General features: G+C 42.7%; 1 protein-coding gene and 1 long non-coding RNA gene across 4 annotated transcripts in view; one reads left to right on the top strand and one right to left on the bottom strand.

Annotated features, from left to right (window-relative positions):
• Positions 1-9,089, bottom strand: part of LOC112652478 (uncharacterized) — a 38,611-nt gene extending 29,522 nt beyond the window's left edge. The window contains exon 1 of the long non-coding RNA XR_003131492.3: positions 7,962-9,089. This is a non-coding gene — a long non-coding RNA (uncharacterized LOC112652478). The remainder of the gene's footprint in view (positions 1-7,961) is intronic.
• Positions 9,090-9,239: 150 nt separating this feature from the next.
• UGGT1 (UDP-glucose glycoprotein glucosyltransferase 1) overlaps positions 9,240-15,675 on the top strand; it is a 123,180-nt gene continuing 116,744 nt past the window's right edge. For 2 of the 3 annotated variants that reach the window (XM_035702386.1, XM_025436005.2), the window contains exons 1-2: positions 9,242-9,462; positions 14,841-14,976. In XM_035702386.1, the coding sequence (XP_035558279.1) occupies positions 14,855-14,976 (122 nt within the window). In that variant the 5' untranslated portion in view covers positions 9,242-9,462; positions 14,841-14,854. Of the gene's footprint in view, positions 9,463-14,840; positions 14,977-15,675 lie in introns of all 3 variants that reach the window. The other variant, XR_004807140.2, reaches the window with a different exon arrangement.

Genomic DNA, 15,675 nt, shown 5'->3' with positions numbered 1-15,675 from the left:
GGAAGTATGTTTTCTGACTATAACAGAATTAAGTTAGAAATCAGTAACAGAGGGACTCCTGGGTGGCTCAGTGATTGAGCGTCTGCCTTTGGCTCAGGTCGTGATCCTGGGGTCCTGCAATCAAGTCCCGCATCGGGCTCCCCACGGGGAGCCTGCTCCTCTCTCTGCCTGTGTCACTGCCTCTTTCTGTAGGTCTCTCATAAATAAATACTTAAAAAAATAAATAATAGAAATATATGTGGAAAATCCCCAAGTATTTGGAAATTAAATTAGTGAAAGAATTTGGGGGAAGAAATGTCAAATGTATTTCCAAATATATGCACTAGTGATCAGCTAAATTTTCCAGGCCTAGAAGGTGGTGCTTGCATGTAAAAGTTGTTTGTTAAAACAAAATCTCCTGAAGTAAAAAAATTATGCATAGGAGAAAGAGTAGAAGGAAAAACATGGAAATTTAGAAATGAAGATTTGTTTGGATGATAGAAATATAGGTTAATTTTTCTACACCTGAATTTTCCAATTTTTTTTTTTTTAGCTAATGGGTTGTATTTTTTCATACCGAAAGGATTACCACACAGAAATCTGAGGTATCAAAGAACTTCTTAGCAGCTCTTAACTGGAGAGTTATCTCTTCCAAGAAGCTTTCCTAGACTTTCCTAGCTGCTTTTGTGCCCTTTCTCTGCATACCACTGTGACCCAAGGTGACCTCTGTCTCAGCCTTTCACCTGTTTTATAATCATCTGTGTCTATGTTTCTCTCCTCCCAATCTGGGCTCCTTGAGGGCAAAAATTTTTTCTTCACAGAGCAAGCATTAGTTTACTGGATGAATGAAAGAATGTTAAATATACCATTTAACATTAGATATAACACCTATATTCTTTATACCATAGATTACATTGGATACACCATCCCTCTTACATCAAGAAACAGGAAATGTGTGGGGAATTCTGTGAGACAGGGCTTTGGAATGGAACCAGAGGTGTGGCTGCAGGATGTTGGTTCCCGAGGCCAGATACTATGTCAAAACCAAGCTGAACCTATCCCATATCAATGAGCCATGTTTGATCTCAAAACAAGGGATTTTGGAGCATGAGCCATGGGCATTAATAAGTTATAGAGGGTTCCTGCAAAGCTAATACAAGATGGCCTGGGTCCTAAAGGAAGATTATTCGGGTACCACATAAAGAACTGTCTTTCCCCTTTGGGATATCAGGGTCCTAACTGTGCCTAAGCAGGGGCATAGAGCAAGTTCAGCCCAGGCTGATGCCCCTGAACGTGCAACCTGGGTCCATGCTCAGAAAGTTGAATGTGAGCTCTAGAGAGGAAGAATGGGGACTGGAAAAGCTGGCCTGGAATGGGAAATAACTCAAGTAGTAGGAGGGCCTTTATTATTATAAAATAATAAACGTACTGCTGCATTATTTTAATTCCGTGTGGCCAAAGCTTTGCTCCATCACAGGAGACCTACAAGCATCATATCACCAACACTGCACAGAGCTCAGTGACAGTTACCCCGAGCAAAACTGCAGCTGGATGCCAACTCTACACCACAGAATTGCTGTGTGTCAACTGCAGGTTTTCCTTTTCACATTTAACAAATAACAAGTAAAGACTGGCAGGGATCTCTTTCTTTAGTATTCTGGATTTACACCGAGATGTGAGTCCTGTGTGCTATTGTGTGTACCCAGATTTATGTAGAAATGTTAAAACACCATCTGGAAGAGCAAATGGCTCTTTGAAATCTGTGGAGAAGCACCAGATGGAAGCTTATAAGGCTCTTGCTCCCCACAGCCCTGCATCTAAAACATCCTCAAGTATGATTAAAAAAAATCATCCACCAATCCTAGGCTTTGCTACTGATAAAATGTACACGTGTAAGGCTGCATTTCTGTGTTAATTTGGTGGGCAGAACAGTGGTCCTCAAATTTGTTCATGCTCTAATACTCAGAATCTGTAAATGTTAGCTTAGAAGGCAAAAATGACTTTGCTGATGTGATTAAGGGTATGGACCCTCAGACAGGGAGATTATCCAAATGTCATGATCTAATCACATGAATCTTTAAAAGTGGCCAACTCTTCCAAGTTGCAATGAGGGAGATGCAGCAAAAGAGTCAGGGAATGGTAGAATGAGGAAGATTCAGTGCCCTGTTATTGGTCTGAGCTGTAGGGGGCTATGTGCATGGGCCAGAGAGAAGCCTCTAGTGGCCAGGGGCAGCCTAAGATGGCAGGCAGCAAGGAAATGGGGACTGGAGTCCAACAGCCACAGGGAACTCAATTCTGCCAAAGCCAGAATGAACAAAGAAGTGGGTGGGTGCTTCCCTGGAGTCTCAATAGAGGAATGCAGCCCTTCCACTATCTTGGTTTCAGCCAGCAAGATCCACATTGGATTTCTGGCCCGTAGAAATGTAAGACAAAATATTTATGTTGTTTTAAGTTTGTGGCAATTTGTTCTATTAGCAATAGAAAACTAACACAGGCAAGAAATCGTATACTGCATTTATTTAAAAGGTGAGAGCTTCTGAACCAGTGTTTTCAAATCTGTGGACCACAACCCATTAACCTGTGGGCTGTAACAAGTTTACCTTTTTTTGAGGTGTCTTTATTGTACCTTAGTAAAAAAAAGAACAGAAAATATCACAGTGCATTTCCCAGATTCTGACCCCACAACTGTACCCATTGTGACAAATATTGTCACCAATTGTGACAAGTTAGTGAGGGAGGCCATACAAGGGATATAGGTGGGCTACCGATCACGTTTCCAGCTCTTGTTTACTGATATCACTTGATTCAGTGGTAAATGACAACCAGTTTTGCCATTATCAAAATGGAGGAGGTAGATTTGTAGAGTTTAATATTATTGTAATTTACAGTTGTGAAATGTGAGAATTTTACCTGCATTTAGTAAGTATGAGATTTCCCACTGAGTTTATTTAAGAAGAGTCACATAAGCCTCAACTAGATACATTCATAGTAACTTTGTCCTTGAGAGTTCTGGGATGGAATAAATTTGTGAACAGGCATTAAAGAAAGTTACTCCTAATTTTTAGTTTATTTTTTCCCCTGGGATATATATATGCATATGAATAGAATAATACTTGACATAAACTTTGTAATTGTTTTGCATGATTGAATGTGCAAGTGTAAAGTATTGTTTCATGAAATTTTTCAGTTTTGTAGATATGTTTATCAGCACTAGGTCATGATGTGAAATGTATTATTGTATTTCAAACACTGCTCTAGATTGGTTCATTAGAATGCAGCCGCTATGCATAAACCTTATATTACGATCGAACAATTTGTGGTGTTGGGATTTTTTTTTTTTATTTTTTTGGTTACCTGCTTATAAAGACAAAATATTAGGGAAAAAAAGAATTCTCATTGAGTAGTTTTGTTTTCAAGGTATCATTGAGATATAGGCCTCCAGTTACCATGTGGGGTAGAGATTCTTCTTCCAAACCTCTATTTCTGGTCAGAGTAATGAGGATACAATTTCTAGTTGTTCTCTTTACTCCCAGCAAGGGGATCCCTTGCGCATCCAACTTCAGGTCTGCCTGGGCTGTTATACCCAAGGCCACTCTGTGCACCGGCACAGGGTCACACTTCTTTGTGGCTTTGAGCTGTGTAACAAATTATACAACACAGTGGCATTAAAAAATAAAAAAAAAGAGACATTGTCGTACATAGTTTCTGTAAATCAGGAATTAGAGAATGGCTTAATGGGGTGATTCTGGCATAGGGTCTCTCGCGGGGTCAGAGTTAAGATATGGGGAAATATTGCAGTCATTTGACAACAGGAAGATCCAATCCCATGAGACTGCAAAAGTGATGCCTGCTCTTGGTTTCAGGGCTCACTTCCTGCTCATGTAGATGTTTCCTCGGGGCTGCTTGACTCTCAACACCAATGTGGCAGTTGGCTTACCCCAACTGCAAGAGTGATGCAAGAGAAAGCAAGATGGAAATTGCAATGTTTTATGATTTAACATCAAAGAACATACTTCATAATTTCCAGACTATCCTTACTGGTAATGCAGGTCATCTGGGTTTGCTTGGGAAGGAACCACATAGGGTGTGAACACCAGGAGGCAAGAATCTTTGGAGGCCATTTCCAAACCTCCCCACAACCTCCTGAAGCAATGTTATACAGATAAACTATTTGACTTTATTTTAGCAGAATAAAGACCTAAATTATAGTTACCAAGAGGTGATTATTCAAGCTTCTACAAGAATATAATTGAAATCAGCCTAGGAGTGAGAGGATGAACATATATTGAGTTGAATCTATATTAAAAGAACAGTAAGAAATCATTATGACATGGGCACCATATTGAAGAATCCTACGGCATAGAAATGCTTAGAGAAAATCAGGACTTGGAAACCATCCCTCCTCCCATTCCAAATGCCAAAGGCTTATGGGATGATAGTTGGAAATTATTCTTCCAGTTGCCATGTGGAAATGCATCAAGTGATGACCTCTGACTGTTGTACATACTGTACATGTTGTACATCCAGATGATAGAGGTGGTCTGGCCAAGATGGATCAGGTGCAGCTAAAGTCTCCCAAAAGACTATTAGTATCTTCTCAGTTTGAGGAGGGTTCAACGGAGCCTCTCCAAGTGGAGTGGGGAGGGAGTGGCAATGAAGAGAGTCAGTTCTGTGTCTGGAGGGCTTGCTCACTCAGGAGTATGAGCACGACATGCATCTTACAGAGCTGGTGAGCACCAGGGCTGATTCTTGAGTCTCGAGACATGGTGCAGCCTGCTCATTCCACAGCCATGATTACCCCAAAGGTCAGGCTTTATCTTTATATTTATTTATTTATTTATTTATTTATTTATTTATTTATTTATTTATTTATTTAGAGTTCAATTTGCCAACATACAGCATAACACCCAGCGCTCATCCGGCCATGTGCCCCCTTCAGTGCCCATCACCTGGTCACCCCTAGCCCCCGCCCACCTCCCTTTCCACTACCCCTTGTTTGTGTCCCAGAGTTAGGTGTGTCTCATGAGGCTTTACCTTTAGACCCAACCAGGCCATGGCTAGTCAGTCTGTGGAATTAGGGCTTATTTGGGGGAGAAAGTAAAACCTGTTGGTACATGTGGACCTCACTACCCACATGCCAGTCAAGCCACTGCTACTGTCTTACAGGTGGGGACACATTCTAGGTGTTGCCTTTTGAAACTTCATCTGTATATTCTTTTGTCTCTTCTCCTTTTCTTCTACTTTATTTGGCCACATATTTAAAATATGTTTTGAAAATAAGTTCATTTACTTTTTCTTCAACAGGTTGTGTCATATGTTTTAAAATTTAGAGGCTATAAGAGTGATATAAAAGGACATACAGTGACACTTTCCTTCCTATCCAGTGATGGTACATGTTTAACAACTTGCTTTAAAAAATGTGGCCTCATATCACAATATCATAAATCGGATGGCACCAGGTGTTTCTGTTGCCACAGCCCTGGGGCACAGGCCTGCTAAAATACAGCCCTCATTGGGATGCCTGGGTGGCTCAGGGATTGAGCATCTGCCTTTGGCTCAGGGTGTGATCCTGGTCAGGGGGATCCAGTCCCACATTGGGCTGTGAGGAGCCTGCTTTTTCCTTTGCCTATGCCCCTGCCTCTCTGTGTCTCTCATGAATATATAAATAAAAATCTTAAAAAAAAAAAAAAAAAGACCTCATAGGATGGATTACAAATGCTTGCCCTCCCATCAACCTTACCACCGCATCAACAGGGCTCCTGTATAATAATGTGGATTACAGCTGACAGAACTATAATGATCAGGCTCTATTTAAGTAGCAGTTTCTAGGGGCACCTGGGTGGGTTAAGCATCTGCCTTTGGCTCAGGTCAAGATCTCAGGGTCCTGGGATCCAGCCCCATGTCAGGCTCCTGGCTCAGCAGGAGCCTACTCCTCCCTCTCCTCTCTGCTTGTGCTCTCTCTTGCTATTTCTGTCTCTAATAAACAAATAAAATCTTAAAAAAACATGCAATTTCTAGGGAAACTCAAATATTACAGAGGAAACAAAAACAAGGACACTAGAGGAAATGGAGGTCTCTGACGTGTACAGCTGTGGCAAACAGTAAATATAGCCTAACAGCTGGCCAGAAAAACACAAAACTTCACACTGAGGCCTATTTACTCCAGTTCCTTTCACCCAGTATATTGTATATGGGTTTTAAGCAAAAATTATAGGTATACAGGCAGAGATTCTGGAATTATCACAGTAGGATCTTTAAAGTCACTTTAACAAGCTAAGGGGTCTAATAAAAAAAGTGGATAATACACAAGAACTTCTGTGTCCTCACAAGATGGAAGGGCAAGGGAGGTCTCTAGGGTTTCTTCTTATAAGGGCACTATACTCATTCATGAGGGTCCACTCTCCTGACCTAATCACCTCCCAAAAGCCCCACCTTTAAATACCACACACTGAGGGTTAGGATTTAACATATGAATTTTGGGAGGATGCAAATATTCAGTCTATAGCAGATGGTGAAAAAAGATCAGTGGTTGCCTGGGTTTGGGGGGAGAAGTGTAGAGGTGAAGAATAAGGAATTATATGAGTGGTGAAATTATTCTGCATGAAACTTAAGGGTAGATACATGCTTTTATGCATTTGTGAAAACCCATAAAACTATACAATGCTGAATGAAACTTGATGTCAGTTATGGACTTTAATTGATAACAATTTATCAATCTTATTTCCATGATTTGAGTTTTGGGAGTCCTTTATATATTTTATATACAAGTGTTTTGCCAGATATGTGGTTTGGAAATTATTCCCACTATTCCATTGTAGGGATATAATCCAAATGTACTACACTAATGCAAGATGTTAACAATAGGGCAAACAAATTCTGTATCAGGTGTGGGAGGTGGGGTATGATGAATATATGAAACTATATGTACTACCTGCTCAATTCTGTAAAATTAAAACTGTATTAACAATAAAGTCTATCAATTAGTTTTTAAAGCCGGAGTCTCATTTTTTCTCAATTTACAATGAGGAGAGAGGAATAGGTTATTTCTTATATTTCTTCCATCTTTAACATTTACGATTTCCCCCCTTCTAAATACACTATTTTATTATTTTTTTTATAAGATTTTATTTGAGAGAGAGAGAGCAAGGTTAAGTACGAGGTGGGGGAGGGGAGAGGCAGAGGGAGCCGCAGACTCCCCTGCTAAGCAGGGAGCTTGGCATTGGGCTGGATCCCAGGACCCTGAGATCACCACGTGAGCCAAAGGCAGTCGTTTTACCGACTGAGCCACCAAAGTGCCCCTATACTTTATTTTTTGAAGCAGTTTTAGATTCATAGGAAAATAGAGCAGAAAGTAGAGTTCCAATAAACCTCCTGCCCCCCAGAAGCACAACTTTCTCCACTATCAACATCCACAGTGATACATGTGTTATAATTCATAAACCTACCCTGACACATTCTAATCACCCCAAATCTGTAGTTTATTGCAGGGTTCAGTCCTGGTGTACATTCTGTGGGTTTGACCCATGTATGATTGATTATCTGTATTCTCTCTAGAAGATCACACAGAATAGTTTCACTCTTAAGTCAATCAGAAAAGGACAAACATTATATGGTCTCATTCACTTGGGGAATATAAAAATTAGTGAAGGGGAATAAAGGGAAAGGAGAGAAAATGAGTGAAAATATCAGTGAGGGAGACAGAACACGAGAGACCCCTAACTCTGGGAGATGAACTAGGGGTGGTGGAAGGGGAGGAGGGCGGGGGGTGGAGGGACTGGGCGACGGGCACTGAGGGGGCACTTGACGGGATGAGCGCTGGGTGTTATGCTAAATGTTGGCAAATCGAACTCCAATAAAAATTTCAAAAAGATAAATAAATAAAAATAAAATGTGAAACCACAAAACAAATGATGGAAACAAAACAAAAAACAAAACAAAAAGAATAGTTTCCCTCTCCTAGAGGTCCTCCACGCTCCACCTACCTGTCCCTCTTCCTTAACCCAACAGACAGCTCTGTGGAATGGTTCTGCATCTCGATGCTCACAGTGATCACACAAGTCTGCATGTGATAAAGTGACGGAACTAGACACACTTTTCTGGTTTTGATGTTGTGTTCCAAGTTATTTAAGATAAAAATCATTGGGGGAGCCTGGGCGAAGGGTAGACGGGACCTATCTTTGCAGCTTCTTCTGATTCTGTAATTATTTCAAAATAAAAACCTAAAAAAAAAATAAAAATCTGGTTTTGTTCAAATAAAACAGCCTCGAATTTTCTGAGAAAGGTCTGGAAGAAGAGAAAGCCAACTTTCTTAGGAGCTCTGAGCTGTCACGCGGTCGTACGTCGTCACTAAGCAAACCTTGGTAGCGTCCATACCTCACAAGGCTGAAAACCAGGGGCAGACCCGAGTCCACGACGTGATGAGTCCAAGAGACGACTCCTCCAGCCTCGAAGCACCGCCTCGCGTGCCCTGACGAGGAGGAGGCGGCGGCGGCGGAGGAGGCGGAGGAGGCGGAGGAGGCGGAAGAGGCGGAGGAGGCGGAAGAGGCGGAGGAGGCGGCGGCGGAGGCACCGCGCAGGCGCAGCTGCGAGGCCCGGGGCGCCGGCCGCCGGCCACCCTCGGACGCTTCTTGGGGACGTGCCCTGAATGTTCAGTTTTCAGTTCATTTTGACTTGGGCTAAAACTATGTACTCCAGAGCGAGATGCTCTTTGTGGGTGGGTAGTATGACCTGCCCGGTGCGACATATTCTAAGACGATTTGGCATGGGGATTTATATTTGCCAAAAAAAGTACAAAGTAGAAAGGACAAAGCAGTCCTTGCACAGAAACCGCAGCGCCTTGTACGTTAGACCGTTTCTTCCTGTCCCCGCATCTCCGGGTACGGCGGTCACCAAAACTCAGTTAACACGAAGTCGGAGACGCTCAAGACGTTAGCAATCTTGCCCGCCCCTGCGCAGGGTTCAAGGAAGTAGACGGTCACACGCCCCCGTTCAAGCAGGGAAAGGGGCTGAAACCCGAACCCGGCTTCAGCACCCCGCACGGTTTTCGGTCTCAGCAGGCAAGCCCGGGGCGGTCCTCCCGACCTTAGAGCCGCCACCCTGCACCCTCCCCCCTCCCCTCACCCCCACCTCGCCGCTCGCGGCCGGCACAGAGGAAGGCGGGGCCTCCGCGATAAAAGATGGCGACCGCCGACGCTCTGGGCTGCCCCGGCCGCACTCGGCAGCCGGAAGTCCTCCGGCTCCTGCCAGCAGGAAGCGGAAGTAGGAGGCGGTCGGCAGTTGGGCTCTTGCTCTGCGAGACCGGCTAGTGAGCCGAGCCGCGGGAAAGGCGCGTGTCGGCCGCTCACTGGCGCAGCGGCTGCGGTTGCCGTCACCGCCCCGCCCCGGCGTCGTCGCTGGCATCGTCGTGGACTGAGCGGGGCCCCAGCCTGGGCAGGAAGCGGGCCTCGGGCACCGCGTGTGTCGCGGCTGCGCTGCCGGTGACAGGTACCCCCGGCGCGGCGTGGGGAGGTCGGGGGGACGGGGACGGGGTCCGGGACGCGGGGCCACCCTGTGCCCCGGTCACCTTGAGCTTCCGCTTCTTCCTTGACTCAGGGTCTCCTTCCGTGTATCCGTCCTTCCCGGATTTGCGAGCGTCCGGAGTTGCCCTCGGCGGTTTTCAGGGAAGGTATCGCTACTGCGAGAGTAGCGGCTTGGAACCTTCCTTGGAGACCGTGTGCCCAAGTGCAGGAGGTGGGGGAAGTGCCCCGACCTGAAGGTAGACACGCCTGAGCCCGCGCAGGGGCAGGACTCCGAGTGGTGAACGCCTGGGTCTTTTTATAGGTTTCTATTTTCTCTGAAATGAATTCGGGGGATGCCTATTGGCCGTCGCTTTCATTTAAATGCGAGGATCCGTTGGCTAGAAATTGGATGATCCACTTTCACTTTTTGTGGGGCCTGCCAGAAGAAGAAGATCTTCGTCCATCGCCAGTAAATTATGGATGTGAACTGTTCCTCGTTGGCCAAAATCTCTAGATTGTTTTGCATTTCTTACCCGATTCGAGAACTCGCATATTTTGTCCAGTTAAAGTCCGGAGATCTTCTACCTTGCTGTGCTACACTGTGTCGGAAACCTTCATCCTGCACTTGCCAGCGAGATTTAGTGTGATGTTTAAAGACACTTAAAATAGTTGCTTTACGACACCACAGAATTTGGGTAGCCTTTTCACTCGGCTTGCTTTTGACAAACTTAGTTGACACTTATTTTTTAGAAAAAGATCTTATTTTTACAGAGAGAGAGAGAGAGATAAGTGAGGGCGGAGGGAGAAGGGAAGAGAGAACCTCGAGTGACTCCGCGCTGCGCCTGCAGGGGTGAGGGGCTTGGTGTCAGGACCCTGAGATCACGACCTAAGTGGGGATCAGATTCTGAGTTTCACTGAACCACCCAGGCGCCTGACGCTCATTTTTATTAAAGGAAGTAAACCTTGCTTCTGTACAGGAGCGAAGCAGCTTTACAGTGCACGTTAACTTAAGGGGAAGATATTGAACTATGTGGAAAATTCTGTTAGATCTTTTCTGCAGTTACCTGTGACAGTTTTCATATCAGATGTATAGTAACTACTTTTGTGAAAAATTAGATTTGTGTGGTTCACAGCAAATGGTTTTGCTAAGAGTTATAAATGCATATCAATTTTAATTATTTGGGAAGTAAATTTATTTCTTAAGGGTGCTTCCTAATATTTTACCTCACTGTTATGTATGTTGGAGCTCAGATGGGTGTCTATAAACTTGTAGAGAGCAAGTTGGTTTTTTGAGTTTGATAGCATTATCTTCAGTTTAGATAGAATAAGAAAAAGATTTAGAATTTTATGCCTCTTCTGTTTCCCAAAAACTGAAAAGTGTTTTCCACGATACAATTTTTGTTAATATTTCCATTATCTTACTGTAGATCATTAACCAAGAGATAGTCATTAATTTAAATTAAGGAAAATAACCTACAGACTAGATTTTACAAATAATACACTTAGGCCTAGGATTTATTAAAGAATGTTTTAATTTACCCACCACGCCACAAGCATTATGCTTGTGATCATGCAATGCCACATTGTAAATTCTGACAGCTATTATTTCTCACACTTTTTATAGTAATTAGCAACATTTAAAGACCACTAGGATCAGAGTGATAAGATTCTCATAAAATGAAGGCATTGTCAAACAAAAGGCCACTTCAGCGAAGTTCTTACTTACGCTTCTCTAAAACAGTCTTTCCCTGTAGTTTTACCTGTGGCATCAAAGATGTAGGGTTTGGGTATGAAAGCTCTTTTTTTTCTGTCTTTTTTTTTTTTTTTTTTTGGAGGGGGGTTATCTTAACGGGTGCTATATCTTGCCCCCAAGAACTCTATCTCTTTTTAAACAGTTCAAGGGGATTTCTAGGTAAATCTTGGTGCACAGAGTTTTCGTTTTAACCATCCTTAAGTCCTAGGCTTTTTGTAGCATCTTTCTTCTTGGTGTCACACTCCTATTTGTTTTCCTTCCTTCTTTAAGGAATGAAGTCTGTATTTGTTTATTTCATTTTGAGTACCTCCTATGTTCCAGGCATTATGCTAGGCATGTGACTCTGACAGACAAAACTCCCTGCTCCTGAGGAGCTCACATTCTGTCCCCGAAGCAAGCCTGAATACAGATCTGTCAGGCTGGTTGGTCAGTTCACTTTGGTCCCAGCTTCAGGCTGGCATGCTTGGTTTCAGGTTGAAACTCTGCCTTCCTCATCTACCTGTGTCCCAAGGACTCTGCCCCTAGAAAGTCCTTGGATTTGCCTTGGTTCTCACAAGAAAGCTCTTTGCTCAGTCTGGGACCTCACAGTATGGATTCTTACCCTTCCAAAACCAGAGAATCGGGAGATAGCATGATAATTGTAAAAAACAGGCAGGCAGTTGTGGATTCCAAGCATTGCTGTTCATTAGGCAAGTTACTCAGCCTCTCTGAGCTTCCATTTTCTTATTTTTAAAGTGGGAATGAGAGTGTTCCATTATGCAGCATAGTTTTAGAATATCTACTGTTTGCCAGGCAATGGTCTACTTGTTGTGGTGAACAAAGTGGACATGGCTGCCACCGGTCAGGGACAATAGTTTCCTGGATAGTTGTGTGGAAGGACTAGATATTATGGTATTTGCAAAGCACCTGACCCAGTGCTTGTCCCAGGCAGTTGCTCAGAAATGCTAATGTTCCCTAGTGGACCTTTTGTCACTCCCTGTTCCCTTACCACTCTGCCTGGGGTTGCTGGCAGTGCTGTCCAGTTTCCAGTCCAGAATCATCAGTTTTGGGATTACACATCTAGGCCCCTTTGGGACAAATTGTAAACAGAACTGTAGCACAGTACTACTGGAATATAGTTCATGTATTCTCTTTCCAGTTTAGAAGTTTCGTGACTTTGGGGAGGATTTTTTTCCCCCTAACCACAGAAAATGTATTTCCAAGACATCTTTTTTGAGCCCATGTGATAATGATGCATTATTATTCTATAATTTAGAAGGCGGTTTCTTATGAGACCATCTTTTTTTTTAATAAATTAATTTTTTATTGGTGTTTGATTTACCAACATACAGAATAACACCCAGCGCTCATCCCGTCAAGTGCCCCCCTCAGTGCCCGTCACCCATTCACCCCCACCCCCCGCCCTCCTCCCCTTCTACCACCCCTAGTTCGTTTCCCCGAGTTAGGAGTCTTTTTCTTCTTATGAGAACATCTTTTACTAGAACAGTTAATTTGGTAGAGTACTTGGCACTACACAGAGTGATTTTCATGTTGCTTTTTCATTCTCACAGTGTCCTGGTGTGGCAGATTCTGATATTCCTATTTCAGAGTCTGGGAGTCTAAGGGCCACAGGAAGTTACTAGGGAACTTGCTTATGGTTGAACTGCTAGTAAGTAGCAAACACAGTAATTTATCACAAGTCCCTTACTTTAAAAGGTTCTCTCTTTTCACTAACCACATTTTTCTATCATGCAGAACAGGTTTCTGAGGCTGCAGTCCAGGGACCTGTAGAGGAGGGTGTCTAAGAGTTCTTGAGTGGTCTGAAATTATATGTAAAAGTTTGGGTCTTTGCTTGCCCCTCTGCAGGAAATGTGTAAGTTTTGTTACGTTCTGAAAGGGCCACCCTCCCCACTTCCCCAACCCCCACTCTAGCCAGAAATCACTGCTAACAGGTTTCAGTGTCAGGGGTCTAGTTGGTTAGCCCTAGACTTTATAAACGTTGGTTATTTATATATTTGTGCTTATTTATAAATGGGATGTTAATATTATCAGTTAATTAAATCAATTAAGTGGGCAGTGCTTGAACTAAAGACTCTTAAAAGTAACGTTTCTATTTGGTTTAATTTATTTTTCTTTTGACCATTTGTTCTTTAGAGATATTTTGTGTTACTGAAGCAGGATGTTGGCACAAATAAATGTTAATGCTTTTTGTAAAAAGAGGATACTGACTGGTCCTACAAACAATAGCTTTTCCAACCAGTATCTCAAGAAATTGGGGTGAATCTGGGGTGAGCCTTACCAGACGTTAGCCTGCAGAAGCACAACTTTGGTTTGGTGTTTCCCACATATTTATGTCCTCTTTGGGTTTCCATGAAGTGGGTGGAATTTAGATGCTGACTTATCTAGTCCAGGGGAAGTCTGATTAAGGTTCTGTCAGGCAGACTTCTGAGATGAAAAATCAGGCCAAAGAAGCCTAAAGCTAGAGGCCTTTTTCTTTTTTTCCTTTTTTTTTTTTATTTTTTAAGATTTTATTTATTCATGAGAGACCCACAGAGAGAGGCAGAGACATAGGCAGAGGGAGAAGCAGACTCCCTGCAGGGAGCCCAATGTGGGACTTGATCCTGGGACTCCAGGAGCATGCCCTGAGCCAAAGGCAGGTGCTCAATCGCTGAGCCACCCAGCCGTCCCTGGAGGCCTTTTTCTGAAATGATCTGGACACCTCAGTATGCTTGAGGAGGTTACTGCTGGGAGTTCAGAAGGCCTGCAGTCAATGGCCATGCCAATTTACCATCGACCCCAACTTCCTTATTTTGTAGATAGGGGCCCATTGAGTTCTAACATTTCTTCATTCTGTACCTTTGCTTTTACATTCAAGGCCCATCTGTAAGCTCCCTAAGGCTCCAATGACCAAACTGTGTAGCTTAGAGCAATGACAGTTTCTTGTCTGACAGTTTTGGATGCCAGACATTCTAAATAAAGGTGTCACAGGATCATGTTCCCTCAGAAATCTGTAGGGGAAGGTCTGTCTTTGCTTCTTCCAGCATCGGCCAGCTCCAGATATTCTCTGGTTTACAGTATTCCAGGGGCTGCCCCTGTCTTTCCTGGCATTCTCCCTGTGTCTCTTCACATGGTGTTCCCCCTGCATGCCTGTCTCTCTCTCCACATTGTCCTTTTTTTGTATCACCAGTCATATTGGACCCACCCTAATGACCTCGTTTTAATGAGATTACCTCCGCTTAAGACCGTATTTCCAAATAAGTTCATATTTCAATGTGCTGGGGTTAGGACTTTGGGAGGACACCATTTAATATCCATCATTTACATTTTAATCTACCTCAGCTTTATTTACTCTCATGCTTTGTAAAGTATGATTGTGTGCAACCACCTGGCTTTTATACCTGTGTATAGCATAGACTCCCCAGTAAATGAAATAGAGTCTTTGTAGGAAAGAGTATATGATCTACACACTTTTAGTCACTCAGCAAGTTGAAACCATGGAGATATTAGGTGCTGTTAAATTTCAGAAGCATTTCCATTTCTTTAATTTTCATGTTTATTTTGTGTCTTTAAGTATTAAGATTTAAATTTAAACATTTCTTTGTAGCAAAACCTTTTTTTTCCCCCCTTTTTAGGGGTTTGCAATAAAATGGGACTTCTGATTGTATTCATTGGACTATGGCTGTTTTCCTCAGTAAAGGCAGATTCAAAAGCCATTACAACTTCTCTTACGACAAAATGGTTTTCCACTCCATTGTTGTTAGAAGTCAGGTAAGAAGATGTCTTTTTTTTTTTCTTTCATGTATTTAAGTAATAATGTAGGATCTGCTAGTGAGTATTCAGGAGGTTTTTTTAGGCAGTAAGATTGTCATCATCACATGCATTTGGTCAGCGCCTCTTTCGTTGTGCACTGTGCTGTATGCTAGTCAGAGGCTGTTAGACTATAGAATCTGTCGGTAGGATAGGATAATACTAATTCATAGAGATACTTAGGGACTTCTTTGGACAAATATATTGAATTGGTTACATTATCTTCTCAGAAACGTGTACCTGTGGTAATAAAGGAAGAGAGAGTTGTACTTAAAGGAATTTTTCAATTTATTTGAAAAAAGTTTTAAGAGGTGTTTAATAAAAGAAGGGAGCTTGGCAAGATGAGGGAGAGAGGGCATGTGCCTTCTAAGAAGTTGAAAGAAGACCTCGAGATAGAAGAGCACAGAGGGGAGGCTGAGGACACAGCTGGATTTTATCTAAGATGTACGTGTTCTGTTTTTTAACATCTCCAAAATTAAGAGACATTTTAATGAAATCAAGATGTTACCTTAAAATTAAAATTGGTAGCGTTTTCCTTTTTAGTGTTTCATAAAAACAATAATATGTCTTAAAATTGATGGTTATCTTCAAATCAATAAAATGTGATATAGTCAATGCTTTCTTGGGAGATTTTGTGTTACAAGTGTATTTTTTAGTTAA

This window comes from Canis lupus, chromosome 19, assembly GCF_003254725.2.
Source record: "Canis lupus dingo isolate Sandy chromosome 19, ASM325472v2, whole genome shotgun sequence".
Classification (NCBI taxonomy): domain Eukaryota; kingdom Metazoa; phylum Chordata; class Mammalia; order Carnivora; family Canidae; genus Canis; species Canis lupus.
The sequence above is the reverse complement of the archived record's forward strand: the minus strand, read 5'-3'. Positions and strand labels throughout refer to the sequence as shown.